The sequence below is a fragment of the Canis lupus genome, chromosome 14, assembly GCF_011100685.1.
Source record: "Canis lupus familiaris isolate Mischka breed German Shepherd chromosome 14, alternate assembly UU_Cfam_GSD_1.0, whole genome shotgun sequence".
In the NCBI taxonomy this organism is placed as follows: domain Eukaryota; kingdom Metazoa; phylum Chordata; class Mammalia; order Carnivora; family Canidae; genus Canis; species Canis lupus.
Genome location: NC_049235.1, coordinates 13526168 through 13549556, shown reverse-complemented (window position 1 = coordinate 13549556; position 23389 = coordinate 13526168). Strand labels below are relative to the sequence as shown.

General features: G+C 41.5%; 1 protein-coding gene across 7 annotated transcripts in view; it reads left to right on the top strand.

Moving 5' to 3' along the window:
- The window catches only part of ABCB4 (ATP binding cassette subfamily B member 4), a 71952-nt gene that overhangs the window by 42654 nt on the left and 5909 nt on the right, over window positions 1–23389 (top strand). For all 7 annotated transcript variants that reach the window (XM_038556687.1, XM_038556686.1, XM_038556684.1 and 4 more), the window contains 10 exons: window positions 1659–1805; window positions 4163–4267; window positions 5906–5983; window positions 7699–7782; window positions 8981–9184; window positions 12753–12853; window positions 14425–14565; window positions 16810–16966; window positions 21191–21388; window positions 23082–23288. In XM_038556687.1, the coding sequence (XP_038412615.1) occupies window positions 1659–1805; window positions 4163–4267; window positions 5906–5983; window positions 7699–7782; window positions 8981–9184; window positions 12753–12853; window positions 14425–14565; window positions 16810–16966; window positions 21191–21388; window positions 23082–23288 (1422 nt within the window). The remainder of the gene's footprint in view (window positions 1–1658; window positions 1806–4162; window positions 4268–5905; window positions 5984–7698; window positions 7783–8980; window positions 9185–12752; window positions 12854–14424; window positions 14566–16809; window positions 16967–21190; window positions 21389–23081; window positions 23289–23389) is intronic.

The following is a 23389-nucleotide window of genomic DNA, read 5'->3' as shown; positions in this document are numbered from 1 at the left end:
TCACTGTGCTCGCAGGTGACTTCCATCCTCAGGGATCTAAAAGGCTCCTGAAGCTCCAGCCATAACATTCACATTCCAAGCAGCAGGAAGAAACAGAGAGATGTTCCAGTAATTCCATACAATACTTTTACTTACATGTCATTGGCCATAATTTAATCCCAGAGCCATCTCTAGCTACAAAGGAGGATAAAAAATTTAATCTTTTTATTGTATGTATTGCCTCTCTGAATTAGATTGGAATTCTCTTAGTAAGAAGAAGGGGGGAATGTCCAGAAATAGTGAAATTGTATGTTCTTTAACACTTCCCTCTTGAAGACTTATGATGTCATTAGATCAAGTTAACAGAAACTTTTATAATGGAGAAGGAATCCATTCTAAGAAAAGGTATTTTCTTAGTTCAAGAAAATCTTTGAAAATACATTTGGATGTTACTTGATAAAGGTGGCTAATTTTAACTCTTGTGTTGGCCTGAAGAAACTAATCCTACAGAGAATTCATTGCTTCTGCTTTTCTCTGCCCACAATATTATTTACTGCAGAAATTACAAGGGCTCTCTTAGAGGTCTTAATCTTAGTATATTTATGGAAAGAAGAGTAATAATTATACTATTGTGAAGTTGCTTTATCTTAAGATAAACAATTCCCACCTACCCCCCCCCCACCTTTGGATCTGGAAGTATCCACTTTTTATTTTCTCTTTTACCTTTAGAGCTACACTGCTACGACTGTACAGTCTGGTATTTCCAGATACCATAGGAGCGCTTCCCTTGTGTCCTGTTTCATAGAGACCCAAACATGATCTATTAACAGCCATAAAGCTATGGGATTTTCATAGGCACATTTTGTATCTAGTTTAATTTTAAAGGAGAATATTCTGACTGTACGGGTAATTTGTATGACCTAAATCCTTCAAGTTTGAGCAGACATTGAGTTTGACATTTGCTGAGACTCTGGTCAATGTGCCAAGTATTGGGATAGTTTCTTGGAATATAAAGACATGTAGTCTTCACCTTTAAAAGCAAAACTCATGTATTAGAAAAGGAGGCATGTAAATACACAAAAAAAAGATCACAAAACAAGCTAAGCTTTGAAATAGGAGAAGCCTTCCACAGAACAGTAATAGCAGAAAATGGGCATAATTAATTTGGTTTTGTGAATTGGGGCCATGTCACAGAAAAAGGCAGCATTGGACAGGGTCCTGGGGGTGAGGAGACTAGGCCCATCTTCTCAGGTTAATAATGGTATCCCACATTTGTAAGGACCTTCTCCATCTATTCATGGGTATTGTCTCACTTGACCCCTACATCATTCCTGGAGTTGAGCTGGGACCTGAATGCTAGAGCCTTTTGTGCCCAAGTCCAGCATCACCTCCCTTTGCTGAGGCTGGAATAGAGATAGGCTGATCATACCATGGACACTGCTTCTTGGGTGAACAACTCTCACTCAGCTTATGCCGTGTAATCAACGGACATTGTTAGTATTTTATAATAGATGGTCTCACTCTTCAGTAGTTTGAAGTAGACGTGTCATTCTCTGCACCTAGTCTGCAAGTCCTTTGAGGACAATGCTGTCTTTGTCTACAAATTCTGCTAACTGTTGTTTCCTCACCACTTTCTCCTGATTCTCCTGTGTGTGTGTGTGTGTGTGTGTGTGTTCTAGGATGAAAATGTGCCATCAGTGTCTTTTCTGAAGGTCTTGAAATTGAATAAAACAGAATGGCCGTACTTTGTGATAGGCACCATGTGCGCCATTGCCAACGGGTCGCTTCAGCCAGCGTTTTCCATCATATTCTCAGAAATGATAGCGGTAAGTGTGAACACCTCGTTTAGTAGCTTGAATTAAATCAGTTCTCATGCCAGCTTCACCGCTCAGTACATTTTGGAGTAAAGCAGCCTCAAGTGAAAGAGAACCGAAGTTTTTAATGCCCTTTTTGAGGAAGGCTATGAGGCAAAAGGAAAAGAAGTCTTTCAACCCATTCCAAGTTATGATATTAAGGATATTATATGTTAAAAAAAATCACTGATGGAGGCATTTAATCAGGTCTCTTCACTGGGGTGAAACTGGTGAAATTGGTCACTGTGAGGCAATGACCCCCTTCACACTCATGGAGAGGAGATAGAGGCTCACAGTAGGGTGGGGTGGGGTAAAGGAAGGGACAGGCTCATGTCACAGCATCACAGCCTCAGAGAGCCCAGGCACCAGGCAAAGGCCAGCCCGCCACTTCCCAGCTGTGCAACCTTGGCTGGATGCTGTCCCTCCTTGTACCTCACTCCTTCATCCTTAAAATAAATGCACCTCACAGGATGGCTGAGGATGGAAAGAGATTACATAGAAAACGATGAACTGGAGCTTTTAAGAGTGTCTGCTTTGAAGTGAGTATTCAAAAAGCAATAGCAAGTATATCATTGTTTTAGCAGTCCTTCCAAGGCCTGGGGAGTCTGAAACCTAGAAAACTCTTACTCTCCAGTTGTTAAGTGCAGTGGGGGATATTTATAGGAAGTCATCAGAAACAGCTAAGGCTCTGTAAAACCCACCATTTATATGGTGTAATCTTAGCCTCTAACATTGTGGGAGAGACTTCCTTGGTTTTTTGTTTTGTTTTGTTTTAGATTTTATTCATTTTTTCATGAGAGACACACAGAGAGAGGCAGAGACACAGGCAGAGGGAGAAGCAGGCTCCATACAGGGAGCCCAATGTGGGACTAGATCTCAGGACCTCAGGATCATGGGATCACAACCTGAGCCAAAGGCAGATGCTCAACCACTGAGCCACTCAGGTGTCCCAAGACTTTCTTGTTAAGATGAATTACTCTCCATCATGTTACGAATTTATGGTACTTGGGACATTGGATGTTGGTCTACAATTAAGAGCAGAAGCCAAAAAAAGGGATAAATTAGAAAGTACTCTCCAAATGTTTTAAAATGATAAAACAAAGCAGTTCCTGTATCTCTTGCAATTCAAGAGTTGTGTGGATTATATTTATATTTTGAGGCCTCTACCTATGTGCCAGATGCTGCTCTAGGCACTGGAGATAGGACCAAGATAAACCCAGCCTTGCCCTCAGAACAGTTTATTTTCTACTGGCACACACAGAGAACACACACAAAAAACCCCAAATACATAATGCGTCAAGGGATGGCAAGTGTTTGAAAGGCAGGACCTGACAAGGGTAGCAGGAGAGCTGGAGCTGGAGGTGCTGTTTGAGGTTGGTTGGTAGGGAGCAGAGCAGAGCTCTGTGGAGGGACAGGGTGCAGGGCTAGGGCCTGGTGGGAAGAAGCTGGGGCAGAGGGAGCAGCAAGTGCTGGGTCAAGGGAGCAACCACACCCATTCCACATGCAATGCTGCAACCCATGTTAATAATCACATATTACTCAAGTTCATAAAGACAGGAAAAAGAATAGGGATTCCCAGAGGGCTGGGAAGGGGTGATGGGCAGAGTTACTGTTCATCAGGTACAGAGTTTCAGTTTGACATGAAGAAAAAGTTCTGGACACCGGTAGTGGTGAAGGTTGTGCAACACCTTGAATGAACTTCATGCCACTGCATTGCATACTTAACAGTGGCTACAATGGTAAATTTTTTGTTGCATATATATTTTACAATACAAAATCTCCCACATGGTCAGAGCCTGGTTTTTCAAGGTGTGATGGTCAAGCCATTATGGGAAAAGTAAAGAGGATCATGTAATCCAAGTAGGCATTTTATTTTTATTTTATTTTTTTTAAGATTGATTGATTGATTGATTGATTGATTGATTTATTTATTTATTTATTTATTTATTTATGAGAGGCAGAGAGGCAGAGAGGCAGAGACATGGGAGGAGGGAGAAGCAGGCTCCATGCTGGGAGCCCGATGCACTCCAGGATTGTACCCTGGGCCAAAGGCAGGTGCTAAACCGCTGAGCCACCCAGGGATCCCTCCAAGTAGGCATTTTAAATGTTCTTTTCAGGATCCTTGGGTGGCTTAGTGGTTGAGCATCTGCCTTTGGCTCAGGGCGTGATCCTGGAGACCCGGGATCAAGTCCCACATCAGGCTCCCTGCATGGGGCCTGCTTCTCCCTCTGCCTGTGCCTCTGCATCTCTCTCTCTCTCTGTGTCTCTCATGAATAAATTAATAAAATATTTAAAAAATAAAAATAAAAAAAATAAATGTTCTTTTCTAGGTTTTTGGACCAGGCGATGATGAAGTGAAGCAGCAGAAATGCAACATGTTTTCATTGCTTTTTTTAGGTCTGGGAATTATTTCCTTTTTTACTTTCTTCCTTCAGGTAGGTTCCTATGATTTCATTTTCTCGAGTCCACATTCTATTAGAGAATATATATTATCTATTAGCTAGATTTTCATTATCTATTAATACACATTATTAGTTTATCAAAACCTAATGGAGCTTCCAAATCTTAGATTGAAATGAATTGCAAATGCAGTCTGTGAGGCTGTTTCAGAGAGCAGTGTCCTTAGTGGAAATAATTGTGACTTCCTTGTACACTAAATTATGTTACGTTCCAGGTTTGCCCATGGCAAACATTCATTACAGAGGAAAAAAGGGACTTGAATCCGTAGGAAAACATAAGTACCAGTTAAACTTATAACCTGGGAAAAAAGTCCAACAGGATTCTCTCTTCTATTGTTACTCTTTATACAGTATCAGGTAACTTCTCTGATCTTTTCCTCCTTAATGGAGGAATTCTGTGAAAGAACATGCATAATATTGCATTTAGGTATTGTAGACCTGGCCAGAAGAAACTCTTCAGACTTGCTCTGTCTGTACCCTTCTACCTAGACTCTTATTAAATATCTTTTGTCTTTGTAGCAGAGACCATTAAGACCACTGGGCCTAACATAGACCATTAAGTCAATACAATGAGGTTTCCTAGTCACATGCAGCACACTTGTCTTTTGTCATTGTGGAACCGTTGGTAAAAGCAAGCCAAGCTTTTTGTTTAGAATTACTAGTAGCAACTCAGTGACCCATCCAGCCACAGGCCCTGGTGTGTTAGGGAGTAGAGCTGGTTTTATAAATGTGTTTTTGGAGGCTGTGAGAATGGGGATGATGCACAGAACTGCGGTGCCCACACCGGCCTTGAGTGCCTGCCGGCTGAAGGAGGAGACCAGAGTAGCAGTCCAGTCTCAGACACTGGGGCTGACTCGTCCGCAGACACCGATCACCAATCCTCCTGGCTTAATCAAGACTCCTAATGCATCCTCCCCACAACACACTCTATACACCTACATCCCCACTGTGTGTGCCAGGAGGCTCTCATCCATCCCCAGACCCCCAAAAGCAGGCCCAGCTGTGGACATCCGGGCTGCTCTTCAGTTGTTCCATGGTGTAATTCAGAAAGAGAGAAGTTTTTCTGGCAGGGATGCTTGGGAAGAAAGAATAGCCTAATTGTTCCCCAATCTGAGAGTAGGTGGAGCTGTGACAGTCAACCAGCAAACTCATTTGAAACTTGATTCTGTACACATCCTCCTTTCCTCTACACTGCACTCTGCACTACAAGAGCCAAAACGTCTTCCTGCACACAGTTTTGTTACTTCTGTTTTCAACTGTTGAAAGTATCAGAAACACACTGAAAGTTGTAATTATATATGATAGTGTTCTTACTAAGATGTTGTCCTTGAAAGTTTAGAAAAGAAAATATATTTAGAATGTTCCAGAAGCCAGAACTGGACATTTGTAAGGTTTTTGGTGTTAGGATTCTTTTGCATGCTAATGATTTGGTAGTACTTGAATTTGAAGTTGGGACTTTGAATTAGGCTTGGGTCATAGAGTTTTGCTCTCTGAATAGTGGATTAATATATAAATAATGTAAAAATCAATGTGAATATACCTACTTGGGTCAGAATACTGATGATCAAAAGGGACAATCTTTTTTTTTTTTTTTTTTTTCCCTCTCTCAACCAGGGCTTCACTTTTGGGAAAGCTGGCGAGATCCTCACCACAAGGCTTCGATCATTGGCTTTCAGAGCAATGCTAAGACAGGTAGGTGTGTGCACTTGAGAAGTCCCTCTGTTCAGATTTCTTTCATTCAAAGCCTCTTTCTGTTGTTCTGGTGTACTATAGTTTGTATCTCTACCCATCTGCCCTTTCCATGTGTTCATGCAGGGACTGATCAGGGCCCTGCAAATTGTCCTGGTCTTGGAACATCCAAAGACTTCTCAGGGATTTCATGGGACATTTCATGGGTTTCATTTAGGTAGCTTTTTTGGGCTTATTTTGCAACTATCTCTATTCACATGGATCCTGTCATTTCATGGACCTGTAGCTCTTCTCTGGTTTCTATGCAGGCCCTAGGAAGGCATTTGAGACTCCAGGTCTTCGGGCCACCTTTAAACAAAGGGAAAGCTGGTTGGTAATATCCATGATTAACTACGTTAACTAAACAGCTTCCCAAATGTTGGTAACTGAGTTTTGGTGTTGTCTTATTTGAGCTGTTTTTCTGTTAACTCACTTGTTAATTCACTCAGTCATTACCAACTATGTGCCAGTGTGCTGGTAGCTGGGGCTATAAAATGAATGATATGCCCTCTTGAGAAGTCCAGTCTAGTGCTGGACATGTGGGATTATGTGCAGATTTCAATTCTCTGTGTTTATAGAGGAGGCCTACAAGAGGGCCAGAATATCATCCATGCACTTGACAGGAGTTGTTATATTCCTGTTCACAAAAGAGCCCATGGAAGGTATCCTGTTTTGAGCAGGTCTGAGTTTACAAGCTTTTTTCTTTTTTTAAATTTTTATTTATTTATGATAGTCACACACAGAGAGAGAGAGAGGCAGAGACACAGGCAGAGGGAGAAGCAGGCTCCATGCACCGGGAGCCCGATGTGGGACTCGATCCTGGGTCTCCAGATCAGGCCCTGGGCCAAAGGCAGGCGCCAAACTGCCGTGCCACCCAGGGATCCCTACAAGGTTTTTTCCAGTACCTTTTAAGTGTTACTGTGTAGGGAGAATTATTTCATGTGAAGCTAGCAGATGCTATGGATGAGCATTAAGATAATTTTTAATATACACCTTTTCAATTTTTTTTAAGATTTTATTTTATTTATTCATAGAGACAGAGAGAGAGAGAGAGAGAGAGAGAGTGAGGCAGAGACACAGGCAGAGGGAGAAGCAGGCTCCACACAGAGAGCCTGACGTGGGACTCGATCCCGGGTCTCCAGGATCACGCCCTGGGCTGCAGGTGGTGCTAAACCGCTGCGCCACCAGGGCTGCCCTCAATTCTTGTTTTAAAAACAACAACAACAAAACCAAACATGGTGAGGAACCAGGGCTGATTTTCTCATGCCTAGAATTTGAGAGTTGTGTCGAGCACAACTCCAGCCCCTTTATGATGGGCATCAACCCGTCAGGGAAGTGGTGTCTGTAGTGCATGTTGTAAGGATTGGGTGATGGAATGCTCACCTGTGCCCACTACTCAGGTCCAGCTGGCAAGGAGCACAGCTGCAATCTAAAGAAGCCTTACCCTACCCCTAGCTCCCAGATCAGTCATGCTATCCCTACCACAGCAGAGCAGCCTGGACCTCAAGGGTGCATGCTCATGGCAGGGACCGGGTTTCTGTGCTGTGTGTCATCTCTCCCTTAACTCCAGGGCCAAGTTAGGGGTGGGTATTTCCAGCAGTCAAACGTTGGGGGTTTCATCTACATTTTTTTGCTCATTTTAATTTTGAACTAATTTGAAGGTGTGTTTTGTGCCACAGGACATGAGCTGGTTTGATGATCATAAAAACAGTACTGGTGCGCTTTCTACAAGACTTGCAACTGATGCCTCCCAGGTCCAAGGAGTATGTAGACTTCATTCTACTATTTAATGTGGGGGTTTTCTTTGAAGATTTTATTTACCCATTTGAGAGACAGAAAGGGGAGGGGGAAGGTTTGGAGGGGAAAGGAGCAGAGGGAGAGGGACAAGCAGACTCTCCGTAAAGCTCTGAGCCTTCCCTCTGAGGGGCTCGGGCTTGATCCCACAACACTGCGATCATGACCTGAGCCTAAATCAAGAGTTGGATGCTTTAACCAGTTGATCCACCAAGGTACTCCTTTAATGTGGTTTTGAATTAATATATGGCGTAGCTACATCAGTTAAGTTGCTTTCAGGGGGAAATGAAAGAAAACTCACACTGACCTAAACAATAAAAAGGAAGGTTTGACTTCAGGGTTGATTGATTCACAAGTGCCCCCTCTGTGCCTCTGAGGTGGCTTCTTCCTACTGCTCCTTCCCTCATGGCCCCAGGATGGCTGCGGGCAGCAAATAGAATGGTCCAGTGAGAGAGCACCCACCTGTACCTCAACCACCAAACAACCACCTTCCCTTAAATCTAATTTAGGCTAATTTGGGTCATCTGCCCAACCTGCAGCAGATTCCTGTCTCTGGAGACAGCCATGCTCTCCTTGGTTGAGGTCCCCACCCATAGAACTGAGGGCTGTTACTTTGAAGCTTCCTGCTTCCACACAACCCAGAAGCAGAAGCAGTGGTAGGAGAGTCCCCTGCAGTGTCCAGGACACCAGTCCTCCTTTTCTGAGCCATATAAACAGTAACGGATCTGAATCTATGCTTTGTGGGGGTTGGTTTCTTAGGATGGATACACTTTAAGCAGATGACCTCTTGGAGTGTGTGAATTTTTCTCTATCCATTTGCAGCAAAGGGTTCTTAAAATGACCAGAGTGTACTAGGGTGAGTTTTCTCTTTAAATGTTGCCTTTGTGCAAAAGTACCTGTGAGTGCAAGAGGATGTGCATCCTCTTCCCAAAGCAGAGCAGCTGAGGACCTGCTTTTGTGAGCTGAATGAGAATTGAAGGGCCAAGCACAGAAAAACCTGCAGAGCCTCACGAGTGAGGCACAGGTATCTTGGGTTGATTGCTATGAAAGGGGGCAAATGTAAGCCGGACCCAGAACCCTCTCCTCATTCTGGCCAAGAAGCCTGAGACTGCAGCTTATGGATTTACAACTTAAAACATGGCTCCCTCTTTGCTTTTGCTCTTGCAGGCCACTGGGATGAGGTTGGCTTTAATTGCCCAGAACACAGCTAACCTCGGAACTGGTATTATCATATCATTTATCTACGGTTGGCAGCTGACCCTTCTGCTGTTAGTCGTTGTGCCAGTCATTGCTGTATCAGGAATTGTTGAAATGAAAATGTTGGCTGGAAATGCCAAGAGAGATAAAAAAGAACTGGAAACTGCTGGAAAGGTGGGTCAAAGAAGGCTTCAGTGAGTATACATATTGTTTTTAGACATGCGTTTTACTTGATTTATTCCAAAATGCATGCTTTGATAGGTTAATATGCTCGCTACAACCGATAACTGTCAACACTGCATAGAATATTTACTGCGATAACAATGTCTATAACAGGGGAATAATTAATGTAAGGCTCTTAGCCTCTCAAAAAGCACTTCAGGTGTGGTTTTTTATAATTTCTGAATATCTGAAGTCCATTTAACCTTCCCCTTAATAACCCAATGTCACTGTTGAGACCAATACACGCCTATTTTACAGAAGTCGTCCTTAGGGCCGAGAGTATAAGTACATTGTTTAATTGCTGGTACTTAGGCTGTGATTTCTACAGCTAAGGTGGGTAGCCACCAGATGGCAGTAAATGCTGCGATTTGTGGTTGTAACTATCCTGGCAATTGAGCAAACATTTACTTGGGCCCTACTGTGTATGCCCATTATCGTGTGAAGTATATGCACCGACACCTGCCACTCTCACGGTAATCCCATGAGACAGGTTCTAATGTTACCCCATTTTATAAATGAGGAACTTGAAAACCTAGATAAAGGTATGGCTAGGGTTTAAGTCCTGGTCTAATTTCAAAGCTCTTTACTCTGTAGTCTGTGGTATGTATTGAGATGTGCCTAAATCTACATAGAAACATTTTACTTGCATGCACCTGCATTTAAATATTTAAATGTAGATTACAGCCAGGAATATTTTTACTTACTTGTATGTTATCCTTAACTGACACATCAGGAGGTGAAGCAGACAATATAAACCGTGATAAAGTTTCTGCAGCACTGCACTTGACAGGGCCCTTGCACACGTTCTGGCAAGCAGCCTTCATCGTGGTTGTGTGAGGTGGGGCAGGTAGTGTGGCCACCTCACATGGAAGAGAGCATTCCGAGGTTTTGTGACTTGCTCCAGATGTGTGTCATGTTAGAAGTGAAATGAAAATTCCGTCCAAGCGTGTTTGCACTAAACCAGTTATGTCCAGTGAAACCATTTCCCCTTGTCTGCCCACCCACATGGGCCACAGTTCAGTGCAATGTTGGTGTCACCCCATGGTGTGCCTCAGAATGCTTGCTTCTGGTGTGCACCCTGCCTTCTGCCCGGGAGCCAGAGATCTGCAGGCCACTTTGTGGTTCTGGGACTCCTGAAGCCCTGGGTGTTCACAGTGCTTGAAGATCCTCATGGCCGATGGCTGCGTGTACATGAGGGCACCATTTCCTGGTCTTCTGTTTGGCACAACTAAATGCTGAGAAAACACTGTAGCTTTTATTTCTTCTCTCCCCCAACCCTGGTTCTTCCACATTTCAGAAGGGAAACTTGTCAGTAGATAGGAACGAAGATCAAGTTTTCTTAGACCAGTTACATGAAAGAAAACATTGTGAATCCAGTTAAGATAATAGTCTTGACTCTATTAAAATGACAACACTAAAAGGCATCAGAATTTTGGCAGGAACAGGGCAGTTGAAATGAGTTTATAGCAAATGAAACCTAGCCTCTTGGATTATTAGTCTTGGTCTAGCTCATCATGGTGTATGATACAGAAGATCCTCAACTTCTCTGGTCTTCACTTCACACTTGAATGAAATGGAAAATTGTACTAGATAATGTCATGAGTTCCTTCCAGCTAATATTCTCATTCTGGGAATCCATGTATAACTCAGAGTGACCAAAATTATTTTTAATAGCCGCTTTAACCTGATGACTTTTTTTAAAAAATAGTGTGAAAGATTTAAAATTTTTGATGTTAATTGTTAGCAATCATAATTCAATTTTGTTTACTGTCAACTCCTGATGTAACACAGAATGAGGATTAGAAAGAAGGACTTGGAATACCTTCCACCCCATCACTGCTCTTTGGGTTTTTTTTTTTTTTTTTTTTTCTTTTCAAAAGGAAAGCTCTTACTAACCTGGTTGCAGATAAACCATGGTTAAAGTGCATCAGGATTTGAGATATGTTCGCAGTTTTATGTTTCATAAAGGGCTTGACAGTGAGGATGTTGACTTCTTGGCTGGTAAGGAGGTAGGGATAGGCTGCATTTAACCCTCCTGATTCACGCCTTGCATAATGACTGAGACGACAGCGCTGCTAAACCAGGATAGGCCTCGGAGCAATTAATCCATGACCAGAAAATCATGAGTTGAGTGTGAGTTCATTAACAACCAGCTTCTCCCTGTGTAAATCACAAAGCAGGGGAAGCAAGAAGGCATAATGGTTTAAGAACATGGACTTGATAGCCTGATAGAGAATCCTTGCCTACTTATCTCTAGAACTTGAGGGAAGTCATTTAACTTCTCTGTGTCTCAGTTCCTTAATCTGTGAAAACAGGATAGTGTTTACCTCACAGGGTTGTGTAAGGCTAAGTGGGTGCTTGACAGTTAAACAAAGTAATACTTGGCACATAGTAAAAGCTCACTAAATATTCTCTGTTCTGGCTATTGTTGCTGTTAGAATTTTCATTTGTAATTAAAGATATAAGTTTATACAGCCTAAGGTATCAGATCTCTTGCCTTCATCTGGTTACAGAAGCTGAGAACTGAGGTAAAAGTCTTAAAGCTGATAAAACAAAAACGTAAAACTAAAACCTGATGCTCTTTGTGTTCATGGTTGAGGTAAGTCAGCTGTAGAACTAGTCTTTAAGCTGAACAGCTAAGTGACCACTAACATTAGTCAAGGTGGTTTGGCTGGAAGAGTCAGAAAACTGCTCTGGCTGGTTTGGGCAAAAAGGAATTTGAGGCAAGGATGCACTGAAGTTCAGGGAATACACATGGATTATATTGCTGTAAAGCCACAGGCTCTCTAAGAGCCACGGACTCTGTTGGGTTGGAGTCTCTCTACACCTGTGTTCTGTTCCTCACCTGCTGAGCATTCAGACTAGCTGCCTCCACATACCCAGTGTGGCTCCCCAAATGGAGACCTTCCCCTCGGAATCTACACAACCTCCCAGTTCATGTAGTGACCTCCAAGTCCAGGCCACTGATAGTCCAGTGTCTATTGCTGGGTTAAGTGGGGACTTAAGGCAGGGTCATGTTGACAGTTGGGATCTTTGTTCTGGTTGTGACTGACTGGCCCCTCTAAGGAGGGATTTGTGCAAAGAGGAAATGCCTGGTACCTCCAGTGGGCCCACAGAAATCACCTAGCTTGATGCTCTCTTGGGACCCGACCCTGTGAAAAAAGCAAAGCCACAAAAGGCTGTGACTGAAGCCAGTCTAGTAACTGACTGGTTGCAGGGCTGGGATAAAATCAGGTTTCTGGTGTCTAGATCACCATGCCTGCTCTAAGCTTCTCAGTCTCCCCAGGCTTATGAAGACATGCCCACCATATCTGGTACAACCAGATGTGCTTTTAAGATGGGCAACTCTGTCATAGAGCTCATCTTGAAGAACAGGTTATGCCTTTGCTTTCAAACTGAAGGGATTAAAAACCTGTCAATATAATCTTCAGGATTCTTCTGATAGAGCCCTAAGGTTTCTAATTTTCGTTATCCAGAAGTAAAAGCCCTATTTCTAATCAAGATCTGTTCTATGTTACAGATTGCAACAGAAGCAATAGAAAATATTAGGACAGTTGTGTCCTTAGCCCGGGAAAGAAAATTTGAATCGATGTATGTTGAAAAGTTATACGGAGCTTACAGGTAATGAACTAAACTATTGTTATTAAGACCCTAGTACTTTCCTGAGGCTTAATAATTGTTCCTAAAAGAAAATAAAAATTCTGTGACTGTAAGGATGACATGTTTTCACTATCTCACTGAAAATAAGTAGCTATTTGATGCGATTAGGCTGTAGGATTGGATTGTTACATCTCTTGTGAAAACAACAGAGAGGGTCTCCAAGACCTGAAGGTGCAGAGGACTGTACCAGTGTATGCTCCTCAGGGCAGACAGTGTAAACAACCTATCTGGTTGATGGAGGAGAAGTACTTCAGAGTATTCTTCGAACTTTGATTTTCTTGGAATTGTGTAGACTGAACTAAGGATGAGACTTACTATTTAGTTAGAGTATTCCATTTGTTCTCTGGATGAGGACCAGATCCAATCTACTCTTGGAACATACACATAGTCTCTTTCACTGGTTCATATTTGAGCAATTTAAGAAACTTCCAGCAGCTCGGTGTGTCACTTGCTTCCAAGCAAGTTTTTATAAATGAATATTTTTTTTAACACTAAGAAAATTGAACACAGCTTAGAATATAGCTTTGATAAGCCAGGGGACTTTAATATAGCTTATATATAAGCCAGGGGACTAGAACAGTAGCTTGAATACTTACAAATTTGAAAAGGGAAAATTAAAAATTGCATTTTATTCTATCTCCTTAATTATACTTCATGAAATTGCATTCTTTTCTCTCCATTTGATGTTTGATATGTAGATATATATGTTCCATTACCTAAAACTTATGGTCAGTTTGAACTTCAAGGGAATTAAGGAAGAGCCAATTTTTAATTTGATAATAATTTAATGATTGAAGAGCATTGCAAATTAATTTTAAGTAGTGTACGACCACGCTCACAGCATGCAAATGAAAATATCCAAATCAGTAGTTGTTTGAAATTTGCCAGTCTTTCCAAATGCCTTCCTTCTAACCTGGGAGTAAATAAATAACTGTTCTTTTAGAGGATTTAGAATACTAAGTAGCTATACTAATAAAGGGTAACATGTGGTCTAATTAGAAATGGTGTAAAACAAATTGTATTGGAAATGGTGGGATCTAGCCCAGGGCAGATCTTCTGATGTGTGTCTGTATAAACCTCAGTGACCCTGCTTTTGCGAATCTGAAACATGAATTGTGACATAAGACTGTGACTAGTCACAGAAGACAAGATAATACTCAAGAAATCCCATTCAGACAATTCTTTGACATCCTCCTAACTTTGACATCCTCCATGTTTTTGATTCAACAGACACATTTATATCATAGAAGTTGATTCATATAAACATGTAGTAATACCAACAACTATCAATTGAACCAATAATATGCAGTACTGTTCTAGACATTTATATTGTTTCTTTAGTTCTAAAAAGAATTCTGTATCCTATTGGTTATCCCCATTATTATATAAATTAGAAAATTAATACGTAGGTTGAGTATGTGACAACTTCTCTAACAGAACTAGGGGCAGAATATAAACCCAGTCAACTACACTAGAAGCTGTGCTGAGAGAGGCCAAAGAGATGATTATGAATATACTAATTTGCCTTTCAGGAATTCTGTGCGGAAGGCACACATCTATGGAATTACTTTTAGTATTTCACAAGCATTTATGTATTTTTCCTATGCCGGTTGTTTTCGATTTGGTGCCTATCTCATTGTGAATGGACATATGCGCTTTAGAGATGTTATTCTGTAAGTAACTTTAAAAATATAAGATTATTCTATATGGTTTTAGTAGGTCTATGCAAAATTTGGGAGTAGGGCGGAAAAAACTCACTTGTTCTAAAATAAAGTCAGAGAGTTGAATCTGCCACAGAAATCTGATCTTCATAATACTCCAAACACAGCTGAATCATCCAAGTGGGCTAAAATTGACCAAGCTCATAAAAATGATCATAAACCGGAACTGTAGTAATAGAGCTCCAGGATAGCAAACCTTCTGGTTGCACAATGTAGGCAGAAATAAATCATAAGGGGAAAATTGCTGGTTACCATGGACTCAAACAAGAGGGTTAAATAGCTTGCTGTTTATCTGCAACCAAACGATGGCATTGATATAGGGTTGGGAATGCTTCACTAAAATCTGGCAAAGGCTTGTTCCCCTGCCCAGGCCTGGAATGACCCTGCCAACGTTTTGCCTTGTAGCCTCTCCTTTTTTCTTGGTTTCCAAGGCTAGCCAGTAGTCTTCCTAATTGATGCATTTGTCTTTTCAAAATATGCTAAATACATTCAATTAGGTTGTGCTCTTGTCTTGACAAAGGGAAGCCATTCTTTTGAAAATCACTTGGCCTATTTCTGCTCTGGTGGGATGATTCTTAAAGTAGTAGTGAACAGCCTTTTTTTTTTTTTTGAAGAGGGTCAAGACAAAGTATTTTCATCCAAAATTAAAGTAACTATGAAAAAAGTATGTACAATCTTGGTATCATTCAGGATCCCAGCAGGAAACAAATGCCCCTTCAGATGGAGTAACTAAGAGGGTTCCTAAAGGGCTTGTTTGTGTACAGAGGTGTGAGAAGTGTTAAGGGAAGCGGTACCCAAGAAGGCTGTTAACTAACTACCCAGCAGTTACCAGCTAGAAACCACTCAGATCTTCTGCCTAAAGTGCAAGAGGAGGGAAGGATGTTCAGAACCCAGCATAGGGGGCTTCTGTGGTCCTTGGTGGAGGGAGGCCAATCACACAGTCTAAGAAGAAAGAAGCCAAGGAAACAAATGCCCTCACCTCATGCTCCTCCTGCCCTCCCTTCCCCTGCTGGCACCTTTCATTGACAAACCCCATCAGAAGCCAGGGGACAAGAAAAGCCTTTTGATGCAGTCCATGAAGGTCAGCCTCCCAGGCAGGGAGTGGGATGGTGTCAGATAGAGGTGAGCAGAGAACAGAAAGTGGTTTTAGAGAGATAAGTGGCAATATCCAGCTCTGGCAGTTAGGTCTAGGAGAGCATCACTGAGGAAATTGGCCCTGCTTTTTTTGTTTTGTTTCTACCATCAAAAAATTAAATTCTGGATAATTGCAAGACATTTTAATCTTTTATGCTAACACTAGATTATAGGCTAGATGAGAAAACTAAGGCAGTCACATGTGGGTTGTTCATCAGTATTTTAAAATTTAATTTTTGGTAGCCAACCTTAACAAGTATTTAAGGGGAGAGCCTTACTATACCTACCATTCCTGCTCCCATGTATTTAGAACACATTTTAATACCTCAGATTTAGAAGTTTGGAAATGAAAAAGTTAAGTTCTCCAGTATTACTCTTGTCCTCCTCCTCTTGTCCCTCCTCTTGTCCTAGGGGAGCTTGGGTATCAGAAGTGAATAGGTTTGCGGAGATGTAGATCCCAGAATCTGAAGCCCTTCCTAAAAAATGTTATAATTTATTTCCGTTCTTCAAAGAGCCTATCATTGGACAATAGAACTTTAGCTTAGGACAATTGTTTTCTCCAGGTACTGCCAACAATTACCTTAATAATAAGAGAAGAACTAGTTCTAAGAAAGGCTTATTTTCCCTCATAAAATTTCTTTAACTGCAGTGATTAATACTGTTTGTGTAGGCGCATAGAAGTGAACTGGAAGTGAGGGCCAGCGAATGAATAGGAAACCTCACTCCTTGTCCAATGGTGATGAAATCCCTCCGGCACTGTGTGCTTCAGTTCTCCAGAGTCCAAAAAGGATAGAACTCATGACTAAAATTACTTGAGGTCACAAGTCGGATTCAGTTACAAGCCACTTCCTGAAAGAGAACTGTGGGAAGTTACATTAGCTCTGGCCTGTCCTCTAGATTTCCTTTGTTAGTGGGAAGTTCATGGAAATGTGTGTAGTAGTTTCGGCAGGGGGTGGAGGGAAAAAAGAACATTGACACTGGTAAGCACTATGTCTTTGGACTTTGAAACATCAGAGAGCTAATTATAGAAGCTAAGTTTTTAATTCCCCTACTTTTGTCCAGGGTGTTTTCAGCAATCGTGTTTGGTGCAGTGGCTCTCGGACATGCCAGTTCCTTTGCGCCAGACTATGCTAAAGCCAAGCTGTCTGCCGCCCACTTGTTCATGCTGCTTGAAAGACAACCTCTGATTGACAGCTACAGTGAAGAAGGCCTGAGGCCTGTGAGTTCTCTGCTGTCTGGTGAATGCTTGCTTAATGTTTCCTAAAGGTTTGCCATCTGCTAGATTATACCACAGGAAAAATTTGTAATGACGACACTGACCTTTATTTAGCTTACTCTGTGGTATTTACAGGGCTACTATTTGGCCAACAATTATTTTTATTTATTTATTTTTTTTAGTTATTTATTCATGAGAGACCTAGAGAGGTAGAGACATAGGCAGAGGGAGAAGCAGGCTCCCTGTGGGGAGCCTGATGCAGGACTCCATCCTAAGACCCTGAGCCAAAGGCAGATGCTCAACCACTGAGCCACCCAGGTGCCCCTTGGCCACCATTCTTAACTTTCTAAAATTTCACAGGGGTTTTTGAGGATTCTGAAGTTGAGCACATCAAAAGTAAAGAAAAGGGTGAGTGGCTGGCTTAGTTAGTGGAGCATGTGACTCTTGATCTTGGGGTCATGAATTCAAGCCCTGCATTATTGGGCATAGAGCTTACTCCAGTTTTTTTTTTTTTTAACCTTCTTATCAAACAAAAGTCATAATAAACTTAAAAAAAAATCCAGATATACTAGAACTGAGTAATTTCCGTGAGAAATGTTCATTATTTCTGCATGAAGGTATGCAGATGTAACTCTGGAGGTAAATGCAAGTTGCATCCTGGCTTTAATCACATTTTGTAGTGCCGGAGTTACAACTGCTGAGAAGACTTACTTTAATCACATTAAGACTAATAAGCCTATACCACCTTCAAAGTTAAATCTAGACCCAAGTAAGTTTTGTGTTTTGTTTTGTTTTAATGACACAGGCTGCTGCCCATATTAATGCATGAGCAGCAGTATAGGTAATCAGGAGTTAGACAGTTTTGGGGGGCTTTACCATGGATTTTGTATGCTGAGGAAATTACTGTGCCCGCGAATGAGATAAGGAGGCAGCCAGAGTTGGAGAAAGGGCTGCCCACTGAGACCTCAGGTAGGCACTGTGCCAGATTCCCCAGCTTTTGAGCCTTTGGCCACTGGCTTGGCTCTAGCTTCAGAACCATCATTTGGGAAAGCTAAATATTTTTCTAAATGAACTGGATATGGAATTTAGGTAACAACTCTGTTTTTTTGTTTGTTTGTTTTGTTTTTGTTTTTTTATAAATTTATTTTTTATTGGTTCAATTTGCCAACATATAGAATAACACCCAGTGCTCATCCCATCAAGTGCCCACCTCAGTGCCCGTCACCCAGTCACCGCCACCCATCACCCACCTCCCCTTCCACTCCCCCTAGTTCGTTTTCCAGAGTTAGGAGTCTCTCATGTCCTGTCTCCCTTTCTGATATTTCCCACTCATTTTTTCTCCTTTCCCCTTTATTCCGTTTCACTATTTTTTATATTCCCCAAATGAATGAGACAATATAATGCTTGTCCTTCTCCGATTGACTTACTTCACTCAGCATAATACCCTCCAGTTCCATCCACGTTGAAGCAAATGGTGGGTATTTGTCATTTCTAACGGCTGAGTAATATTCCATTGTATACATAAACCACATCTTCTTTATCCATTCATCTTTCGATGGACACCGGGGCTCCTCCACAGTTTGGCTATTGTGGCCATTGCTGCTATAAACATCGGGGTGCAGGTGTCCCGGCGTTTCATTGCATCTGTATCTTTGGGGTAAATCCCCAACAGTGCAATTGCTGGGTCGTAGGGCAGGTCTATTTTTAACTCTTTGAGGAACCTCCACACAGTTTTCCAGAGTGGCTGCACCAGTTCACATTCCCTCCAACAGTGCAAGAGGGTTCCCTTTTCTCCGCATCCTCTCCAACATATGTGGTTTCCTGCCTTGTTAATTTTCCCCATTCTCACTGGTGTGAGGTGGGATCTCATTGTGGTTTGGATTTGTATTTCCCTGATGGCAAGTGATGCGGAGCATTTTCTTATGTGCATGTTGGCCATGTCTATGTCTTCCTCTGTGAGCTTTCTCTTCATGTCTTTTGCCCATTTCATGATTGGATTGTTTGTTTCTTTGGTGTTGAGTTTAATAAGTTCTTTATAGATCTTGGAAACTAACCCTTTATCTGATACGTCATTTGCAAATATCTTCTCCCATTCTGTAGGTTGTCTTTGAGTTTTGTTGACTGTATCCTTTGCTGTGCAAAAGCTTCTTATCTTGATGAAGTCCCAATAGTTCATTTTTGCTTTTGTTTCTTTTGCCTTCGTGGATGTATCTTGCAAGAAGTTACTGTGGCCGAGTTCAAAAAGGGTGTTGCCTGTGTTCTCCTCTAGGATTTTGATGGAATCTTGTCTCACATTTAGATCTTTCATCCATTTTGAGTTTATCTTTGTGTCTGGTGCAAGAGAGTGGTCTAGTTTCATTCTTCTGCATGTGGATGTCCAATTTTCCCAGCACCACTTATTGAAGAGGCTGTCTTTCTTCCAGTGGATAGTCTTTCCTCCTTTGTCGAATATTAGTTGACCATGTGGTTGAGGGTCCACTTCTGGATTCTCTATTCTGTTCCATTGATCTATGTGTCTGTTTTTGTGCCAGTATCACACTGTCTTGATGACCACAGCTTTGTAGTACAACCTGAAATCTGGCATTGTGATGCCCCCAGCTATGGTTTTCTTTTTTAATATTCCCCTGGCTATTCGGGGTCTTTTCTGATTCCACACAAATCTTAAAATAATTTATTCCAACTCTCTGAAGAAAGTCCATGGTATTTTGATAGGGATTGTGTTAAATGTGTAAATTGCCCTGGGTAACATTGACATTTTCACAATATTAATTCTTCCAATCCATGAGCATGGAATATTTTTCCATCTCTTTGTGTCTTCCTCAATTTCTTTCACAAGTGTTCTGTAGTTTTTAGGGTATAGATCCTTTACCTCTTTGGTTAGGTTTATTCCTAGGTAGGTATCTTATCCTTTTGGGTGCAATTGTAAATGGGATTGACTCCTTAATTTCTCTTTCTTCAGTCTCATTGTTAGTGTATAGAAATGCCACTGACTTCTCGGCATTGATTTTGTATCCTGCCACACTGCAGAATTGCTGTATGAGTTTTAGCAATCTTGGGGTGGAGTTGTTTGGTTTTTCTATGTACAGTATCATTTCATCTGCGAGGAGGGAGAGTTTGACTTCTTTGCCAATTTGAATGCCTTTTATTTCTTCTTGTTGTCTGATTGCTGAGGCTAGGACTTCTAGTACTATGTTGAATAGCAGTGGAGAGAGTGTGTTGTTCCTGATCTTAGGAGAAAGGCTCTCAGTGCTTCCCCATTGAGAATGATATTTGCTGTGGGCTTTTCGTAGATGGCTTTTAAGATATCGAGGAAAGTCCCCCCTATCCCTACACTCTGAAGAGTTTTGATCAGGAATGGATGCTGTATTTTGTCAAATGCTTTCTCTGCATCTATTGAGAGGATCATATGGTTCTTGTTTTTTCTCTTGCTGATATGATGAATCACATTGTTTGTTCTACGAGTGTTGAACCAGCCTTGCATCCCGGGGATAAATCCTACTTGGTCATGGTGAATAATCTTCTTAATGTATTGTTGTATCCTATTGGCTAGTATCTTGTTGAGAATTTTTGCATCCCATATAGATATGGGTCTATAATTTTCCTTTTTGGTGGGGTCTTTGTCTGATTTTGGAATTAAGGTGATGCTGGCCTCATAGAACGAGTTTGGAAGTACTCCATCTCTTTCTATCTTTCCGAACAGCTTTAGTAGAATAGGTATGGTTTCTTCTTTAAACGTTTGATAGAATTCCCCTGGGAAGCCATCTGGCCATGGACTCTTGTGTCTTGGGAGGTTTTTGATGACTGCTTCAATTTCCTCCCTGGTTATTGGCCTGTTCAGGTTTTCTATTTCTTCCTGTTCCAGTTTTGGTAGTTTGTGGTTTTCCAGAAATGTGTCCATTTCTTCTAGATTGCCTAATTTATTGGCATATAGCTGCTCATAATATGTTTTTAAAGTCATTTGTATTTCCTTGGTGTTGGTAGTGATCTCTCCTTTCTGGTAACAACTCTTTGTGATGTGACTCTGTCTAATCTAACTTTTACCCCCATCTCCTATCTTCATTTTATATAACAAAGCTTGCTTTCAGTATTAACTGGTGCCAACACTTAGACTGACTAGGAATTTTCTGTTCCTCTCTTACCATCTTTGGTAAAGCTTCTGTGAAATACTTCTTATTCCAATAATTATCAGACCAATTATAATAGCAACATTAACTTTTTTTTTTTTAGGATAAATTTGAAGGAAATGTGACATTTAATGAAGTCATGTTCAACTATCCCACGCGGCCAAAAGTGCCTGTGCTCCAGGGGCTGAGTCTTAAGGTGAAGAAGGGCCAGACGCTGGCCCTGGTCGGCAGCAGTGGCTGTGGGAAGAGCACAGTGGTCCAGCTCCTAGAGCGCTTCTATGACCCAGTCGCTGGAACAGTGGTAAGCACACTTGCTTAAGTTAGTACCTTATTTAAGGCTTTATTTAAAGTGGCTACTAAACCAGTATTTTTTAAGATTTTATTTATTTATTTGACAGAGAGAGAGAGAGAGAGAGAGAGAGCAAGCAAGCACAAGCAGGGAAAGTGGGAGTGAGAGAGGGAGAAGCAGGCTCCCTGCTCAGTAGGTACACAATCCCAGGGTCCTGGGATCATGACCTGAGCCGAAGGCAGATGCTTAAGTGACTGAGCCACCCAGATGTGCCCCATAAACTATTATTCTTATACTAGAAAAACATTGGAAAAATTAAGGCCTATAATCCTGTTTGATGCAATGACCACATTCTAAAAAACCCAAACTGGTACCCATACTCAGGCAAATACATGGGGACAGTAGTATAGAACATCTAGAGTATAGTTCAGAAAATACTGAATATGAAGCTAACCTCCACCCTGCTGTAGGCCTTTAGAGCCATCCTGATCCTCCTAAGTAAATATCCACTTCCCGGTTTGTAAAGGTAAGCCACGAATTCTGGCCAGAATTCTAGGCAGACACCCGGGACAGGCTAATACCTTCTTAATCCCTCCCTGCTCCTTCTGCCTAGCCTCATCTCTTGAACCCTGAACTCAAGGCTCTTTGACTTTACCCTCGTCTCTGGCCCTTTTATACTTAGCTTTCATTAGTGATTTTCAGGTATCTAGCTCCTGGCTTTCTTCCATGAGTGAACACTTGGCTCTTACTGATAATGCCTGCATCTCCCATTGCCTTGCCCTAGGCACCCACTGACCAAGCCCTAGGAGTCCATCCCCATTGAGATGGTCACCAAAATGTTAATCCTTGTGTAATTAGCTCTTTTTGGGAAATCTTCTGCTTCCACTATTGAAACTACTCTATAGGTATTATTATAGGCAAACCAGCTTGTCAGCACTCTGTGCTAATACTATGGTAGAATTTCTTTCTTTGAGAGAGAGTAATTGAACTTGTTTCTATTCCTTCACCCAGAAGGAAGCTGAATTCTCAGTTGATATATCACAAGACTCCTCTAGAAGAAACATGCCTCCTGCTTAAACAACAACAACAAAAATAATCAAAACTACCATCAATAAAACTATGCTTTCAAAGATACTGTCCTTTGAGCTTGTTCACTTTCCATTGAACTCTTTTCCTCAGTGCTGTCAAAGAGAAATGGGAGAAGTTTAAAGCTAATACTACTTGGGGAAAGGGGTGGTAGAGGGGATAGTGATAGAGGAAGGACAAAAAGTAACCAACTTTGAGAATCTGGGGTCATGCTAACAATCAGCATTTTTATTCTGGTCTGCCTAGAGGAGGGGAATAAAGTCCAGTTGAAAGGTTGGAGTCATTCTGGGCACTGTAGATATGAGTAGGATACCTAATTGCAAATGTTTTAGAGGCAGGAGAAGAAGGGTAGATAAAGACAAAGAGGAATGTGGAAAGACAGGGCCAAATGTGCTACTGTCTTGCCAGTGAGATAAAGGATGGTCTAATCACCATAAAAATCATTTTGTTGGCCTCCAACACTGTAATAATTGCTTAGAGGTTGTGAAGCTTGGTATTTCCCAAACCAATGATACCCACATGTCACAATGTTCCAAATGGTTAATCTGTTCATTTAGGATTTAGTTGTTTTTTTTTTTTTTTTAAGAACTTCTTACAGTTTGTGGACTTTGGTTTTCAGCTCTTAGATGGTCAAGAAGCAAAGAAACTTAACATCCAGTGGCTCAGAGCCCACCTTGGAATTGTGTCCCAGGAGCCTGTCCTGTTTGACTGCAGCATTGCTGAGAATATTGCCTATGGAGACAATAGTCGGGCTGTCTCACAGGATGAAATTGTGAATGCAGCCAAAGCAGCCAACATACATCCTTTCATCGAGACCTTACCCCATGTAAGTTAACTGTAATTTATTAGGATGAAATAGCAATCAACTACAAACTAATTTCATCCTCAAAAACAATTTCCAAAGTTATATACCAACAAAATCTTATA